The 18714-nt window shown below is 47.5% G+C and overlaps 2 protein-coding genes across 2 annotated transcripts in view; one reads left to right on the forward strand and one right to left on the reverse strand.

Moving 5' to 3' along the window:
* Nucleotides 1-4996: 4996 nt before the first annotated feature.
* Nucleotides 4997-17217, reverse strand: HAUS1 (HAUS augmin like complex subunit 1). The gene is made up of 9 exons (XM_081319304.1): nt 17110-17217; nt 15862-16036; nt 14715-14850; nt 13556-13690; nt 10807-10930; nt 9518-9583; nt 7045-7116; nt 6460-6507; nt 4997-5191 (listed from the first exon to the last, which is right to left on the reverse strand). The coding sequence occupies exons 1-9, from the start codon at nt 17197-17199 to the stop codon at nt 5132-5134; spliced, it is 906 nt and encodes a 301-aa protein (XP_081175430.1). The 5' UTR covers nt 17200-17217; the 3' UTR covers nt 4997-5131.
* An 866-nt stretch (nt 17218-18083) lies between these two features.
* The window catches only part of ATP5F1A (ATP synthase F1 subunit alpha), a gene marked incomplete at both ends in the record, with an annotated part of 16280 nt that continues 15649 nt past the window's right edge, over nt 18084-18714 (forward strand). The window contains one exon of the mRNA XM_081316315.1: nt 18084-18179. Coding sequence (XP_081172441.1) covers nt 18084-18179 — 96 coding nt within the window. The remainder of the gene's footprint in view (nt 18180-18714) is intronic.

Below are 18714 nucleotides of genomic sequence, written 5' to 3' on the forward strand. Positions count from 1 at the left end.
TGCGCCTGCGCGTTAGGAAGGAAAGGAAAGGAAGCAGGCGGGGCTAACCGTGACCCAGCTGTTTGGTGGTGGTTGTTTTGCTTGACCCAGATTAAGGAGTTGTGTGAACAAGGCTATCGGCCTGGGACCACTTTGCAAAGAAAGCAAAAGGAGAGAGTAAACCACTGGATGGAGAGAAATAATCTTGCATACAGGGCCAATATTGGATACTGGTCAGCTGTAATGTGCTCTTCCTATTGCTTGGGACCAGTCGATGTGGCAGCACTACAATTCCCACACGCCTAGGGCCAGTCGACGTGGCAGGACTACAACTCCCACACACCTAGGACCAGTCGACGTGGCAGCACTACAATTCCCAGACGCCTAGGGCCAGTCGACGTGGCAACACTACAATTCCCACACGCCTAGGGCCAGTCGACATGGCAGGACTACAACTCCCCCACACCTAGGACCATTCAATGTGAATCCCCACACTCCTAGGGCCAGTTGACGTGGCAGCACTACAATTCCCACGAGCCTAGGACTAGTCGACATGGCAGGACTACAACTCCCACACGCCTAGGACCAGTTGACGTGGCAGCACTACAATTCCCAGACGCCTAGGGCCAGTCGATGTGGCAGCACTACAATTCCCACACGCCTAGGGCCAGTCGACATGGCAGGACTACAACTCCCCCACGCCTAGGACCATTCGACGTGACAATCCCCACACTCCTAGGGCCAGTTGACGTGGCAGCATTACAATTCCCAGGCACCTTGGAGTCAGCCTACCCAAAAGGCAATGGGAGTTGCAGCTTAAGACTTCTTAAGTCAAGAACTTAAAAGGGGACAACCGTGAACCCCATCTAAAAGATTACACAGCCAGTGGGTCACCCAGGTGGATCAAGATACATGCCTGTCGGTGGTGATAGCTTAGGTCAACTGGCCCTTTTCTAATGCTTATCACTTGGGATCCCTTCAACTCAACTCCAACTTCTGTCAATGATCTAGCTCAGGGTTCTTCAAACTTGGCCCTTCAAGCGTGCCTGGCTGAGGAATTCTGGGAGTTGAAGTCCACAAGTCATCAAAGGGCCAAGTTTGAAGACCCCTGGTCAAGCTATTCTCCAAAGCACCTGAAGGCAGGACAAGCAACGGATGGAAACTCATCAAGGAGAGAAGCAACCTGGGACTAAGGAGGAATTTCCTGACAGTGGGAACAATTAACCAGTGGAACAACCTGCCTCCAGAAGAGGTGAATGCTCCAACACTGGAAGCCTTTAAGAAGAGACTGGACAGCCAATTGTCTGAAATGGTAGAGGAGTTTCCTGCCTGAGCAGGGGGTTGGACTAGATGACCTCCAGGGTCCCTCCCAAATCTGTTATTCTATTCTATCCTATCCCTGCTTTTGAAATTTATATACTAGTTGGAAGTTCTTGGAGTCACTGATTGGGGCACCTAAACCAACTGTCTTGTGTTGAAGGAAATTGCACAAAATGTTGCTTTTTAATTACTCTTCAATTAACTTTATAGCACCCTTATCTGTTCAACTAGCAGAGGATTGTTCTAAAGATGATGAAATTAGTGTCTCACGATCTTAAAATGAAGCCAATGCTGGTAAGTCCTCATTTAGTGGTGGCAACCAGGAGCAACAACTTGGTTGTTACGCAAAGCAGTGACTAAGTGAAACCGCAATTGTGCTTTATAATCTGACTTGTTTTCTTTACCAATTTATGAAAGTTGTCTTAATGGTGAGCACTGGTTGCAGAGTCACTTTCTCACCGCTGTCATAACTGCAATCAATCACTTTGTGAGGCATTTGCTAAATGAGGACTATCTGCACAATAAAACCATTAATCTGACATTTTAGGGTTGCATGAACAGCTGTGACCATTTTCATGCTGTGAAGTCCCTAATTCAGAAACTTGAACACAGCATCACCCGGCTGATATGTCTGGATTGATCACGTTTTTAAAATCCTTATGTTCGTGGCATTTGGAATCTGTCAAAATCAAGAATTTTGATTTGTTCAGTGTGGTTAACGGTGCCCTGCAAGAAAAATCTCTTATGTGTATCCATTTCCAATAATGGGACTAACTCTCCTATGAAGAATCGGAGCAAGTGAGATTTTCATGCCATCTGGAAGGTATTCTGTTTATTCTAGACCAGGGGTTTTCAAACTTGCCCCTTTTATGACTGGTGGACTTTGACTCCCAGAATTCCTCAGACGGCCATTTTGATGAAACTGTGGGCTTGGATCCAGACCAGGAATCTTCAAACTTGGCCTTTATGACTGGTGGATTTCAACTCCCAGAATTCCTCAGACGGCCATTTTGATGAAACTGCAGGCTTGGATCCAGACCAGGGGTCTTCAAACCTGGCCTTTTCATGACTGGTGGACTTCAACTCCCAGAATTCCTCAGACGGCCATTTTGATGAAACTGCGGGCTTGGATCCAGGCCAGGGGTCTTCAAACTTGCCCCTTTTATGACTGGTGGACTTCAACTCCCAGAATTCCTCAGACGGCCATTTTGATGAAACTGCGGGCTTGGATCCAGACCAGGAATCTTCAAACTTGGCCTTTATGACTGGTGGACTTCAACTCCCAGAATTCCTCAGACGGCCATTTTGATGAAACTGCAGGCTTGGATCCAGACCAGGGGTCTTCAAACCTGGCCTTTTCATGACTGGTGGACTTCAACTCCCAGAATTCCTCAGACGGCCATTTTGATGAACCTGCGGGCTTGGATCCAGGCCAGGGGTCTTCAAACCTGGCCCTTTCATGACTGGTGGACTTCAAGTCCCAGAATTCCTCAGTTGGCCATTTTGATGAAACTGGGGGCTTGGATCCAGACCAGGGGTCTTCAAACTTGCCCCTTTTATGACTGGTGGACTTCAACTCCCAGAATTCCTCAGACGGCCATTTTGATGAAACTGCGGGCTTGGATCCAGACCAGGAATCTTCAAACTTGGCCTTTATGACTGGTGGATTTCAACTCCCAGAATTCCTCAGACGGCCATTTTGATGAAACTGCAGGCTTGGATCCAGACCAGGGGTCTTCAAACCTGGCCTTTTCATGACTGGTGGACTTCAACTCCCAGAATTCCTCAGACGGCCATTTTGATGAAACTGCGGGCTTGGATCCAGGCCAGGGGTCTTCAAACTTGCCCCTTTTATGACTGGTGGACTTCAACTCCCAGAATTCCTCAGACGGCCATTTTGATGAAACTGCGGGCTTGGATCCAGACCAGGAATCTTCAAACTTGGCCTTTATGACTGGTGGACTTCAACTCCCAGAATTCCTCAGTTGGCCATTTTGATGAAACTGCGGGCTTGGATCCAGGCCAGGGGTCTTCAAACCTGGCCTTTTCATGACTGGTGGACTTCAACTCCCAGAATTCCTCAGTTGGCCATTTTGATGAAACTGCGGGCTTGGATCCAGGCCAGGGGTCTTCAAACCTGGCCTTTTCATGACTGGTGGACTTCAACTCCCAGAATTCCTCAGTCGGCCATTTTGATGAAACTGCGGGCTTGGATCCAGACCAGGGGTCTTCAAACCTGGCCTTTTCATGACTGGTGGACTTCAACTCCCAAAATTCCTCAGATGGCCATTTTGATGAAACTGCGGGCTTGGATCCAGACCAGGGGTCTTCAAACCTGGCCTTTTCATGACTGGTGGACTTCAACTCCCAGAATTCCTCAGACGGCCATTTTGATGAAACTGCGGGCTTGGATCCAGGCCAGGGGTCTTCAAACTTGCCCCTTTTATGACTGGTGGACTTCAACTCCCAGAATTCCTCAGACGGCCATTTTGATGAAACTGCGGGCTTGGATCCAGACCAGGAATCTTCAAACTTGGCCTTTATGACTGGTGGACTTCAACTCCCAGAATTCCTCAGTTGGCCATTTTGATGAAACTGCGGGCTTGGATCCAGGCCAGGGGTCTTCAAACCTGGCCTTTTCATGACTGGTGGACTTCAACTCCCAGAATTCCTCAGTCGGCCATTTTGATGAAACTGCGGGCTTGGATCCAGACCAGGGGTCTTCAAACCTGGCCTTTTCATGACTGGTGGACTTCAACTCCCAGAATTCCTCAGACGGCCATTTTGATGAAACTGCGGGCTTGGATCCAGGCCAGGGGTCTTCAAACCTGGCCTTTTCATGACTGGTGGACTTCAACTCCCAGAATTCCTCAGTCGGCCATTTTGATGAAACTGCGTGCTTGGATCCAGACCAGGGGTCTTCAAACCTGGCCTTTTCATGACTGGTGGACTTCAACTCCCAGAATTCCTCAGACGGCCATTTTGATGAAACTGCGGGCTTGGATCCAGACCAGGGGTCTTCAAACCTGGCCTTTTCATGACTGGTGGACTTCAACTCCCAGAATTCCTCAGACGGCCATTTTGATGAACCTGCGGGCTTGGATCCAGGCCAGGGGTCTTCAAACCTGGCCCTTTCATGACTGGTGGACTTCAAGTCCCAGAATTCCTCAGACGGCCATTTTGATGAAACTGCGGGCTTGGATCCAGGCCAGGGGTCTCCTCCATGCTGGCTGAGGAATTCTAGGAGTTGAAGTCCACCAGTCATAAAAGGGCCAAGTTTGAAGACCCCGATAAAAAAAGGTTTTGTACCTTTTTAAAAATATTGTAAGCCACCCAAAGTTACCATGGAAGATAGTCTCTTCTAGACTTTTCCAAACTATTCCCCTCCCTTCAATATTTTTTTTGATTAATTCTATTAACAGAATAATTAATTCCAATCTAATTCTTTTTAGCTAAGATTGACTTGTTATGGTATCGTATTGATACAATTAGGTTCTATGCAGTTTTGTCGTTAAAAATGTAAGCCGTTCAGAGTTAACGGAGAGGTAAGGTGGGCGGCTAATAAATTTTATAAATAACACACTATTGTCAGGAATGAGATACTTAACAGTCATCCTGCTACGAACGAGTTAGATACAATAACATTTCACAGGCACGCGATGGGGCAATGGCCCGACCCAATTGCTTGTACAAATGCTTACGTTAAAGTTTTTATTCAGAAAGACGGACTACTATAACATAGTCCTGGAGGGAGGGGGGGGAAAATGAATTTATATACAATACGGTATGTTATGTTGGCCCAGAATGATTACACAAATGCTCGCTTGGTAGGTTAAGTTACTGACAGTGCAGTCATGTCCAATTTCCTCGAAAACTCGGCCTCCAGGGCTTCCTGCAAAGGGGAAAACAGCATCCATAAGGTTATTTGCATGAAAGGGGGGGGGAAGCTCTTTCTGGCAAAAGGGAGAATGAACAGCCATAACAGAGCCCCGAATTTCTGTAACTTGTTAAGGCCACACTTGCAATGCTGCATCCAGTTTTGGTCTCCATGATGTAAAAAAGATGTCGAGACTCTAGAAAGAGTACAGAGAAGAGCAACAAAGATGATCAGCGGACTGGAGGCTAAAACATACAAAGAACGGTTGCTGGAATTGGGGATGTCCAGTTTAATGAAGAGAAGGACCAGGGGTGACATGATAGCAGTCTTCCAGTATCTCAGGGGCTGCCCCAAAGAAGAGGGAGTCAAGCTCTTTTCCAAAGCGCCCGAAGGCAGGACAAGAAGCAACGGATGGAAACTAGTCAAGGAGAGAAGCAACCTAGAACTAAGGAGAAACTTCCTGACAGTCAGAACAATTAACCAGTGGAACCACCTGCCTCCAGAAGCTGTGAATGCTCCAACAATGGAAGTTTTTAAGAAGAGACTGGACAGCCATTTGCCTGAAATGGCATAGGGTTTCCTGCCTGAGCAGGGAGTTGGACTAGATGGCCTCCAAGGTCCCTTCCAAATTATTATTACTATTATTATTATTATTCATTATCCCCCTGCTTGAGCAGGAGACCCTATACCAGGGGTGTCAAACTGCTGGCCCACGGGCCGGACGCATCATCCGGAAGCCATGCCCACCCCATTGCTGGCAATGGCGAAACTGACCAAAGAGAGAAGCAACCTGGAACTATGGAGAAACTTCCTGACACTCAGAACAATTAACCAGTGGAACAGCTTGCCACCAGAAATTGTAGGCGCTCCATCACTGGATGTTTTTAAGAAGAGATTGGACAATCACTTGTCTGAGATGGTGTAGCTTCTCCTGCTCGAGCGGGGGGGGGGGCTGGACTAGAAGACCTCCAAGGTCCCTTCCAGCTCCTATTCCATTCCATTCCATTCCATTCCATTCCATTCCATTCAATGGTTAGAAACTGACCAAAGAGAGAAGCAACCTGGAATTAAGGAGAAACTTCCTAACAGTGAGGACAATTAACCAGTGGAAGAGAAGCTGCTTCCAGAAATCGTGGGCGCTCCATCACTGGAGATTTTGAAGAAGAGGCTGGACAGTCACTTGTCTGAGATGGTATAGGTTCTCCTGCTTGAGCAGGGGGCTGGACTAGAAGACCTCCAAGGTCCCTTCCAGCTTCTATTCTAATGCCAAGGGAAAGACCTACCAGCTCCCTCTTGGCTTCTTCAATCTTCACTCGAGCAAGGGAAGGATTCTGGAAAGAACAGGAAGACACAGTTGTAAAGACGACACACACAGGATTCCCTCCAACGTGCCACAGTTAGGGTCCCCCTCCCCAAAATTCAAAGAGAGAGCTTCCCTGCATTGCTTAAATACCCAACACTCTAGTACAGTGTTTCTCAATGTTGGTCGCTTTAAGATGTGTGGACTTCAACTCCCAGAATCCCCCAGGCAGCTGTGCTGTGCCAGAACTCCTAAGAGGGCCATAGTTTTGCTACTAACAATGCTGCCGTCCCTCCTTTTTCTGCTTCTCACTCTCCTTGAACCCAGTTCCCCTTAGTCCGTCCTCATCTCCTTTCCTTTCTAGCCTCACTTTGTAGTGGCCATAAAATGGGTGCAGGACACCTGTCTACGAAGGACAAACTCAGGAAGAAGGGGAAGGAGGGAAGGGAAGGGAAGGGAAGGGAAGGGAAGGGAAGGGAAGGGAAGGGAAGGGAAGGGAAGGGAAGGGAAGGGAAGGGAAGGGAGGGAGGGAGGAAGGAAGGAAGGAAGGAAATAAATAAATAAATACCGGTGTGAGATCCAGATAAGACTCCAGTTTCTTTTTTAAAGGAACTGCCTGCTTCTTCAAATCTGCCAGTTTCTGAGGAAATAATTATTTTATTTTTTATTTCATTTCATTTTCTTTTATCATTTCACAGGTAGTCTTCAACTTAAGGTTGAGCCCAACATTTCTGTGGCTAACTGAAACATTTCTTAAGTGAATTTTGCCCCATTCTATGACCTTTCTTGCTACAGTTGTTAAGGGAATCACTGCAGGTTAGTGTCATGGTTAGAATGGAATAACAGAATTGGAATGGACCTTGGAGGTCATCTAGTCCAACCCCCTGCTCAGGCAGGATACCCTATACCATTTCAGACAAATGGCTGTCCAATCTCTTCTGGAAAACTTTCAGTGTTGGAGCATTCACAACTTCTGGAGGCAGGTAGTTCCACTGGTTAATGTTTTCCCCATTGACTTTGTCTTTCAGAAGGTCGCAAAAGGGGATCATGTGATCCCGGGACGCTGCAACAGTCATAAATGTGAGTCAGTTGCCAAGCCTCTGAATTTTGATCACGTGTCCTATGGGGATGCCACAACCGTCATAAGTGTGAAAAACGGTTATGTCACTTTTTTCCAGTGCCGGTCCCTAAATGTCCTGTTGTAAGTCGAGGATTACCTGTGTTTTTATTTCATTTCCTTTCATTTATACTTCACATTTCTTAAGTGTCCAAAATTTGGGTCTCAATAGCGGTCCTAACTTGAGGACTGACTACCTGTAGTAAGATCAGGTTGGCTCACTTCACGCTCACCTTACCCAGCCACAGAAATTCTGATCCCAATTACGGTGGTTAAGTTGAAAAACCTTTGCATTCCGTTTGGCTTTTCTTGTTTGGTTTTGTTTTAGCGTTTCCATCGAATTACCGTATTTTTCGGACCATAAGACGCACCTGACCATAAGACGCACCCAGTTTTTAGAGCAGGAAAACAAGAAAAAAAATATTCTGAACCAAATAGTACCGGTATACTAAAACAGGGCTTTTCAACCTTTTCATCCATTGTACCACTTTTAGGACAAGGCAATGTCCGAGTACCACCAGTGGCCCAACAAGGTGTCAAAAACTTGACCCCCCAAAAAAAGGAAAAAAAATGATACAGGTAGTCCTTGACTTATAATGATTCACTTTGTGACTGTTCAAAGTTATGACAGCACTGGAAAAAGTGACTTATGACCATTTTTCACACTTATGACCGTTGCAGCATCCCCAGGGTCATGTGATTTACATTCAGATGCTTGGCAATCGATTCATATTTATGATGGTCACATTGTTCCAGGGTCATGTGATTGCCTTTTGCAACCTTCTGACAAGCAAAGTTAGTGGGGAAACCAGATTCACTTAACAATCATGTTACTAATTTAATTTCTCTCCCTCTCTTTCCCTCTTTCTCTCCCCCTCCCTCTCTTCTCTCTCCCTTTCTCTCTCCCTCTCCCTTTCTCTCCCTCTCTATTTTTCTCTTTCCCTCTATTTCTCCCTTTCTCTCTCTCCATTTCCCTCCTTCTTTCTCCTTCTCTCTCTCCCTTTCTCTCCCTCTATTTTTCTCTTTCCCTTTCTCCCTTTCTCTCTCTCCCTCTATTTCCCTCCCTTTTTTCTACTTCTCTCTCTCCCTTTCTTTCTCTCCCTCTTTCCCTCTCCCTCTTTCTCTCCCTTTTTCTCCTTCTCTAGTCCTCTTTCTCTCCCTCCCTATTTCTTTCTCCTTTTCTCTCTCTCCCTCTTTCTCTCCCTCCCTATTTTTTTCTCCTTCTCTCTCTCCCTCTTTCCCTCTCTCTCTCTATTTCTCTCCCTCCCTCTCCCATTGTCCCTTCCTTTTTTCCTTCCTTCCCTCCCTCTTTGTCCTTCCCTCTCCGCGTTAGAGCAGTACCCGTGGAGGCGGCCCTGCGGCCCGGCTTTCTCTTGCAGAAAGCAGGCTGAAACGGAGCGAGGGAGATTGCAGCAGCGCAAGATTGGCCAATTCGCGTTCCTGGCAATCTCCCTCGCTCCGTTTCAGCCTGCTTTCTCTTGTAGCAAGGGAAGCTGAAAGCGAGCGAGGGAGATTGCAGGAGTGCGAGATCGGCGTTTCTCAGCACGTGCCGATTCGCGCTCCTGGCAATCTCCCTTGCTTTCCACTTGCGGAGTTTGGGGCTGGCCATACGGATCAGCTTCGGACCATAAGACGCACCCTCGTTTTCTCCCACACACACTTTTGGGCGGGGAAAGTGCGTCTTATGGTCCGAAAAATACAGTATTCCCTCCCTCCCTCTCTCAGCATCTGATTTCACCGCAGAAATTTGGGCAGAAGACGCATTTGCCCCTGGAATGCTGAACGCTTCGGAAAGGCATTGAAAGCTTAAAGTCAGCAGGCTCGGATCCCGGGTCCATGTCGCCGAATAGCATTTCCTCCAGCCGCCCCAGTTAAATACCAGCCAGCTGGTGCCGTAGTGTAACACGCGTGGCATCCCACCCACCTCTGAAAGCGTCACCAGCGATTCGTGTGTCAGGGAAGCATCCAGCCCACTCGCAGACAGCTGTTCCTGCCGGGAGAGGAGAGGAGAGGAGCAGGGCAAAAGCAGACAGAGTTACTCATAGGAAATGGAGAGACGTCAAAGCCCCTTCTACACTTTGCTATAGAACTGGAAAAAGCAGGGAGGGAGGGAGAAAAGAAAGGAAGGAAGGAAAGACGGATGAAGGAGAAAGGGAAGGGGAAGGGGAGGGAAAGGAAAGGGGAAGGGAAGGGAAAGGAAAGAAAACAAGGAAAGGAAATCAATGAAGAAGGAAAGGAAAGGAATGGATGGGGAAGGGAAGGGAGTAAATGATGAAGGGAAGGGAACAAGGAAAGGAAGTAAATGGATGGGGAAGGGAAGGAAGTAAATGGATGAAGAAGGAAAGGAATGTATGGGAAGGGAAGGGAAGGGAAGGGGAAAGGGAAGACAGAAGGGAAGGGACAGGAAAGGAAAGGAAGTAAATGGATGGGGAAGGGAAGGAAGTAAATGGATGAAGAAGGAAAGAAATGGATGGGAAGGGAAGGGAAGGGAAGGTAAGGTAAGGTAAGGGAAGGGAAGGGAAGGGAAGGAAAGGAAAGGAAAGGAAAGGAAAGGAAAGGAAAGGAAAGGAAAGGAAAGGAAAGGAAAGGAAAGGAAAGTAAATGGATGGGGAAGGGAAGGGAGTAAATGATGAAGGGAAGGGAAGAAGGAGCAGGTGGAGGAAGGAAGGAAGGGAAGAAGATAGGAAGGAAGGAAGGAAAAGGGAAGGGGAAAGGGAAACGCAATACAAGAGAACATCTGGAGCTCAGGGTTGATCTATGGAGACACTGGCACTCTCTGAGCATTACTGAGGATGTTCCCTTGTTGGGTAATGGAACCAGATGCAGATAGTAGATGGCTGGGAGGTTACCATTTCCATAAAATTGTCCCCCCCCCCGCCTTTAAAAAAAAGGCCTGGGTGCACGTATACAGACACTAGGAATGGAGGCTAAGCCTTTCTAAGGGAGAAAGACGTTCTTTCCAACGTGAAGCAGTACAGCCTAAAAAGGCACGTGCTTTTTTCCCTTCAAAATCCAAGCAAGAGCTAGAGAGTAATCGTTTGTCCTCAAATTCTTCTCTTTAAACAGAGGTTCCCTACCCAATTTCAGACGGCGGGATCGGCACCGGCAGGAACTTAAAAATATACTTTTTAAAGTCAGTCCATCCGTTCCCCACCCCACCCCAAAATATCAATTTCATTCCACAGAAACCTTAGTGGCCTTGCCCGGGCTTACCTCCGCGGATTTAATCTGGCCTTTGATGTCTTCGGATTTCTCAATGAGGAACTTCATATACTGCGTTCGGCTTTCCGTTTTCGCTCTTTCCACTATCAGATGATCTTCGGTTTTCACGACGTCCCTACAACAGAACAGAGTATTGGTAGCTCAGGGTTGAAGTTGTGTATGTGTGGGGGGGGGAGAAGGCTCTGAGCTGGGTTGTTTTCTTGCAGGCGTTTCATGACCCAACTAGGAAACATCATCAGTGCTAGAAGGGAGTGAGATTTGTGGAGAGGAGGAGGAGGAGGAGGATTGTGGAGTCCTTGATGATCTCTGCGCTTGGTTGGTTTTCTTGGAGATGTTTCGTTACCAAACTAGGTAATATCATCAGTGCTGGAAGGCAGTGAGGTTTGGGGGGGAGGAGGAGGAGGACGACGACGACTGTGGGGAAGGATCTGTAGCTTAGGACTGAACTATGGGGTCCTTGGTGCTCTCCGAGCGTGGTTGTTTTCTTGCAGACGTTTCATTACCTGACTAGGTAACATCATCAGAAGGGAATGGAACTGGAGGAGGAGGAGAACTGTGGGGTCCTTGGTGCTCTCTGAGGTTGCTTGTTTCCTTGCAGACGTTTCATGACCCAGCTAGGTGACATCATCAGTGTTGAGAATTGAGTGGGTTTGAGGAGGAGGAGGAGGACGACGACTGTGGGGTCCTTGGTGCTCTCTGAGGTTGCTTGTTTTCTTGCAGATGTTTCATTGCCCAACTAGGTAACATGACTGACACTGCTAGCACTAGCAACCAAGGCTGGGCGCTTTCAGAAGCAGTATCCTCCATCTGTTTTTCTGAGCTGATATTAACACCAATGTTTGGTTCTGCAAGGCCATCTGAATCACTAGAACCCAGAATAGCATACAATTGGAAATCAAAAAAGGCAGCATTTATTTATTTATTTATTTATTTATTTATTTATTAGTTTTTATAAACCGCCCTTCTCCCGAGGGACTCGGGGCGGTGTACAGAGGAAGGAAGGTATACAGATCGAACAATAAAAATAATAAGAAACACTAATGAACACAAACTGGGACCCCAATTAACGCTATCATGCCAGGCCAGCCTGCTGAAACAGGAAAGTTTTTAAGTCGCGACGGAAGGTACGGAGGTCAGGGGCCATCCGGATTTCTGTTGGTAAGGTGTTCCAGAGGGCTGGCGCACCCACTGAGAATGCCCTCCCCCTGGGGGCCACCAGCCGACATTCCTTGAGCGGTGGCACCCTGAGGAGGCCCTCTCTGTGGGAGCGCACAGGACGGTGGGGTGCTGACATCGGCAGAAGGTGCTCCCGAAGGTAGTCCGGACCCATGCCATGTAGGGCTTTGTAAGTCATCGTTAGCACCTTGAACTTCACACGGAAGGCAGCCGGAAGCCAGTGCAGCGCACGGAGGAGAGGTGTGATATGGGAGTATCGGGAGGCTCCCAAGAGTGTCCGTGCCGCCGCAATTTGCACCAGTTGAAGCTTCCGAGTGGATCTCAAGGGCAGCCCCATGTAGAGAGCGTTACAATAGTCTAGGCGAGATGTCACAAGGGCATGGGTGACTGTACGTAAGGAATCCAGGTCCAGATAAGGCCGTAGTTGGCGAATTAGTCGAACCCGGGAGAAGGCCCCCTTGGTCACAGCTCCAATGTGGTCTTCCAGGGAGAGCTGCGAGTCTAGGAGGACACCCAGGTTGCGGGCCCTATCAACAGGGGGAAGTAACTTGTCCCCAATGTTAAGCAGTGGGACGTTCTGAATCTCCTGGTTTCCCGGTACGTACAGCCATTCAGTCTTGTCCGGGTTCAGTTGAAGCCTGTTTCTCCCCATCCATTCCCGGACCGCTTTCAGGCAGCGGGACATCACGTCTAGGGCATCACTGATATTGTTTGGAGTTGAGATAAAAAGCTGGGTGTCATCAGCATACTGATGGTACCCTACTCCAAAACTGCGAATGATCTCACCCAGCGGTTTCATGTAGATGTTGAACAGGAGAGGCGAGAGGACCGACCCCTGAGGGACTCCGCAAGCGAGAGGCCTCGGGGTCGACCTCTGTCCCCCTGTCAGCACCGACTGCGAGCGACCCTGGAGAAAGGAGGAGAACCAACGCAGAACCGTGCCTCCCACTCCCAGTCCCCTGAGGCGTCGCAGCAAGATACCATGCCATTCAATTGAGACGGATTCAGCTCAATAGAGCTGAAACTCTGTAGCAGGGGTCTTCAAACCTGGCCCTTTTATGAACTGGTGGACTTCAACTCCCAGAATTCCTCAGTCGGCCATTTTGATGAAACTGCGGGCTTGGATCCAGACTCTCAGGAGTCTTCAAACCTGGCCCTTTTATGAACTGGTGGACTTCAACTCCCAGAATCCCTCAGTCGGCCATTTTGATGAAACTGCAGGCTTGGATCCAGACTCTCAGGAGTCTTCAAACCTGGCCCTTTTATGAACTGGTGGACTTCAACTCCCAGAATTCCTCAGTCAGCCATTTTGATGAAACTGTGGGCTTGGATCCAGACTCTCAGGAGTCTTCAAACCTGGCCCTTTTATGAACTGGTGGACTTCCAACTCCCAGAATTCCTCAGCCAATGTGCCTGGCTGAGGAATTCTGGGAGTTGAAGTCCACCAATCATAAAAGGGCCAAGTTTGAAGAGCCCTGCTCTAAAGCCTGAAACTCTGCAAAAGCCTTTGGGAGCAAAGGAAGGAAGGAAAGGCAAAGAAAGAAAAACGGCCAAGTATGCTTACTCCTGAAGGCGTTTTTCCAGCACGAGCGCTGATGTGAGCTTTCTCCTCAGGGTGCTGAGTTCGAATTCGAGCTCTTTGTTTTTGGACTGTGCTCCATACAGATCAGAAGTCAAGTCGTTGATGGCCGGAATAAAACTAAGGAGAAAAAGGCCAGTTAATCAGGATTTGTTTGGTTTTTTTTTACATTGAGAGCTGTCATAGTATTTAGCGACTAGTCACAATTAGATTCTGAGGGAGTTTAGGTGAGATAGGCAGCATAAAAGTTTAATAAATAAATGGATAAAAATTTAGAATTGCTTGCAAAATCAGATGTTCTCATCTCAGTCATGAAGTCAGCAAGAAGCCGTTAACAGACTAATATGTACCCCACAATAAATAAAATGTGATAAGTTTGAAGACGATTCTTTTCCTCTATTGTTCTTTATTTTTTAAAAAGTATAAGCCACCATTTTGAGAAGGAAAGCCTCTAAATGGAAACAGATGAATAAATAAATCTGTACTAGATTCTACCAAAGTGATTTCAACCTCTAAGCTGAAACAATAAACAAATTCCGGACCAGAGATTATCTGAATTTCAATAAAGTTTTAAAGCTAGAACTGTTGAGAGAGAGAATGATGGATGGTAAAGAGACAGATAGACGGATGGATGGTGAGTGAGAGATACCAAACAGATAGATGGATGGTAGATGGATTGATATAGATAGCAAATAGATTGATAGTAGATAGATAGATAGATAGATAGATAGATAGATAGATAGATAGATAGATAATGATAGGTACGTAGATAGATAGATGATAGATGATAGAGACAGATTAGATAGATGATACAGACAGACAGACAGATGGATAGTAGATAAAAAGATACAGATAGATGAGATAGATAGATAGATAGATAGATAGATAGATAGATAGATAGATAGATAGATAGACAGACAGACAGATGGATAAGTACATGGATAGATAAATAGATATACAGACAGATGACTAGATATAGGGAGGGAGGGAGGGAGGAAGAGAGGGAGGGAGGGAGGAAGGAAGGATTAAATTCTCTCCAACTTTTCTCTCCAAAAAACATCCATGATCCTGAAGGGCCTGCAATGCCTTCCTCAGAGCTGGCACTGCAGCATTCAGAAACGCCTTGGGAAGAGAGCTACCCCACCTTGCCAGAGATGTGTCCTTTGTCTCCAGAGCCAGGGCAATATCCACTAGGCTATTGAGGTAGCTCGTGCTGGCTTTCGATAGGCCGCTGAGGGAAAGATTCAGACTCTCCATTAAAAGTTCCTGCAGGAAGAGGCCTGGGGAAACAAAAGGTAAGACAGCAGGTGGTTTAAGGAAACCTCACATGCTTGGCCTGAGACTGACACAATTACTCTAATTAGAGAGCCAGTTTGATCTAGGACAGATACTCTCGGCTTGTGGGGATAGGATAGGATAGGATGAGAATAGAATAGAATAGAATAGAATAGAATAGAATAGAATAGAATAGAATAGAATAGAATAGAATAGAATAGAATAGAATAGAATAGAATAGAATAGAAGGAATTCTGGGAGTTGAAGTCCACGTCATAAAAGGGCCAAGTCTGAAGACCCCAGCTATATACCCTTACATAAGTAACATATAAATATTAATCACTGTCCACCTTGAATACATGGACAGTGATTAATATTTATATGTTACTCATAGGTAACATACAAATATTGTGCAATGGTCCTTAAGTGTGAAAAACAGGCCCTTTTTCCAGTGCCGTCGTAACTTCGAACAGTCACGAAACAAATGGTTGTAAGTTGAGGACTACCTGTAGTTAGAGCACTGGGCTAGAAACCAGGCAACTTGTGAGTTCTAGTCCAGGCTTAGGCACGAAAGCTGGCTGGGTGCCTTTGGGCCACTCAGCCCAACCTACCTCACAGGAGAGTCGTTACAGGGGAAATGGGGAAAATTTATTTATTTATTTATTTATTTTATTTTAATTCCATTTATATCCCGCCCTTCTCCGAAGACTCAGGGCGGCTTACAAGCTTAGCAGTAGCCTTCATTCTATGTATATGCCTGCTTATTAGGGCTTTCACACACCCCCAAGCGGCATTATTACAAAGTCAGCTTAATTGCCCCCAACAATCTGGGTCCTCCTTTTACCTACCTCGGAAGGATGGAAGGCTGAGTCAACCTTGAGCCTGGTGGGACTCGAACCTGCGCTAATTGCAGGCAGCTGGTGTTACTGAAGGAGTTTACTTCCTGCCCCATATTATGTTTACCACCTTCAGGTATGTATCAAAACCCCGAAAGGTGGGAAATGGATCAATCTCACCCTCTGACTCGTACTCCACTGCTTTCTGCTTCATGTCTTCGATTAACAGGATGACATCTCCATCTCTGGACTCGTTGCATTCAGCCAGCTCATGCAAAATGTCCACTGTCCGGGCATTCACCTCGTAAAGAGGAACCGGCTGGTCCCCAAAAAGCTTCTTCAACCACGAAGTGACCTGTCGCAGAAAGGAAAAAAATAGCCATCTTTCTCCTCCGTTCTGCTTCCGGGGTACGAATGCATTTCGGAAAAGCGAGTAGGCCCGCGAGTCACGTTTCAATCTCACGGCATTTTAGAATTTTTATTAATGTATTTACTCCTATCCTGCCTTTATTTTTATTTTTTATAAAGAATTCCAGGCAGCAAACATACATAATACCCCCCTTCTCTTTTCCCCACGACAACAACAACCTAGTGGGGTGGACTGAGCTGACAAGAGAGTAACTGGCCGAAAGTCACCCAGCTGGATTTCACTCCTAAAGCAGCACTAGAACTCACCGTCTCCTGGTGATCGGCCCAAAGTCACCCAGGTGGCTTTCATGCCTAAGGCAGGACTAGAACTCACAGTCTCCTGGTGATTGGCCCAGTCACCCAGGTGGTTTTCATGTCTAAAGAAGGAGTAGAACTCACAGTCTCCTGGTGATCGGCCCAAAGTCACCCAGGTGGCTTTCATAACTAAGGTGGCACTAGAACTCACCATCTCCTGGTGATTGGCCCAAAGTCACCCAGGTGGTTTTCATGTCTAAAGAAGGACTAGAACTCACCGTCTCCTGGTGATTGACTCAAAGTCATCCAGCTGGCCTTCCACCTAAGGCAGGACTAGAACTCACAGTCTCCTAGCGATCGGCCCAAAGTCACCCAGCCAGCTTTCATGCCTAAGGCAGGACTAGATCTCACCGTCTCCTGGTGATTGACTCAAAGTCACCCAGCCGGCATAAGGAAGAAGTGAACAGGGAGATCTCTCCTCTAACAAAGATAAATCTTCTAGATCCCCACAGATCTCACCCAAAAGCTTTGAGCCTCGCAGGGCGTCATTTGCTAAATGTTGTTATCTGTTACGCTGGAGCTGCAGAATCTTTAAGTTTGGGGCTTTAAGTTGCAGAGAATTGGCCCCAAACCAGGAAAGAGAGAGCAGAGGATGGGTGTGTGTGTGTGTTTTCGGGAAAACCTTTCCGATCCTTGTAATTTTTATTATTATTATTATCATTCTTTCTTAGGGAATAACCCCGAAGGGTCCCAGGCCCCGCTCACCTTCGCTATCTTTTCCTCCATTGCTCGTTGGCTTCGCTTGCAGTGCGAACTTCCCGCTCCCCTTCCTCGGTCGCTGGCCAATGACGTCATCAGACGCAAGGACTGCTGGGAGTCGTAGGCCGGCTGAAATAACCCCTGGGAGGAAAAGAAAGGGAAGAGTCAAGGTTCTGGGACGGAATAGGTGGTGGAAGAAAAAACTTTTTATTTTCATTCCAGAAACCAAGATTTTGTCAGCCCTTTATACCATCTCAGACAAGTGACTTGTCCAGTCTCTTCTTAAAAATCTCCAGGGATGGAGCCCCCACGATTTCTGGTGGCAAGCTGTTCCACTGGTTAATTGTCCTGTCAGGAAGTTTCTCCTTAATTCCAGGTTGATTCTCTCCTTCATCAGTTTCCAACCATTGTTTCTCGTCCTTCCCTCTGGTGCTTTGGAGAATAAGTTGATTTCTCCCCCCCCCCCCCTTTCTTTGTGGCAGCCCCTCAGATACTGGAATGCTGCTATTATGTCTCCCTATTTCTTCTTTTCTCTAGACTAGCCAGACCCAAGTCCTGCAGCCGTTTTTCATGTTTTAGTCTCCAGGCCTTGGATCGTCTTAGCTGCTCTTCTCTGAATTTTTTCCAAACTCTCAACATCTTTTTTGCAATATGGTGACCAAAATTGGCTGCAGTATTCCAGGTGTGGTCTGCAATCAGAATAAAAGCATTACAGCACAGCATAGCATTGAGCTAGGCAGGGGTCTTCAAACTCGGCCCTTTTATGACTCATGGACTTCAACTCCCAGAATTCCTCAGCCAGCATGCCTGGCTGAGAAATTCTGGGAGTTGAAGTCCATGAGTCATAAAAGGGCGGAGTTTGAAGACCTCTGAGCTAGAGCGTCATTTGGATGGAAAAGTTAAGAAAAATCGTTCATTTTTGCAGGGGGGGAAAAAAAAGGAAGGCAGCTTATGCAGCAGCAGCAGCAGCACCAGCAACCATGGAGAGGGCGATCTCTGCGCATGCTCAGAAGCTACCTTCTGAGAGCAGGCGGCTGCGCAAGCAGATCGCCGCGGTTGACAGGAGGCCGGCCCACGTGCTCCTTTCCATCTCTTTCCTCGCCTCGGGGGGCGTGGCCACGACGCGTGGCCTTCCCCGCTCCGCCCTTACGTCATTCGGGCCACGCCCCTTCCCAGTGTCCGATATTTTTTTTTCTCCCTGGTGCGCGAGGCCTACGGCTTTTCCGCGCCATCCATTTTGAGGGGAACCGTCCTTCTATTAAAAAACGCTATTTTTTATGTTAAAAAAAACCCTCCTTCCCTCACTTTGACACGAACAAAAATTAAAAAAAAGGCGAAAAGTCAGACAGACATCCTCACGAGCGTTTTTTTTTAAAAGCGGGGTCGAAGGAGGAGGAAGAGGGGACAGGAGTGCTTCCGGGTCGTCGCCGCGGCAACTTTCCGGGGAGGAAAGGGGCGTGGCCTGGGGGGGTGTATGTGCGTGAGGTAAAGCCGGCCGCCGAGAGGGGGCGGAGCGGCGGCCATTTTGCTTTCTGCCTCAGCGCCAGCCGGAGGCCGCGGCGGGTGCAGCGAGAGCCGAGAATCCGCGCCGTCTCTTCCTTCGCCCGGCTC

This window comes from Vipera berus, assembly GCF_964194415.1.
Source record: "Vipera berus genome assembly, chromosome: 2".
Lineage (NCBI taxonomy): Eukaryota > Metazoa > Chordata > Lepidosauria > Squamata > Viperidae > Vipera > Vipera berus.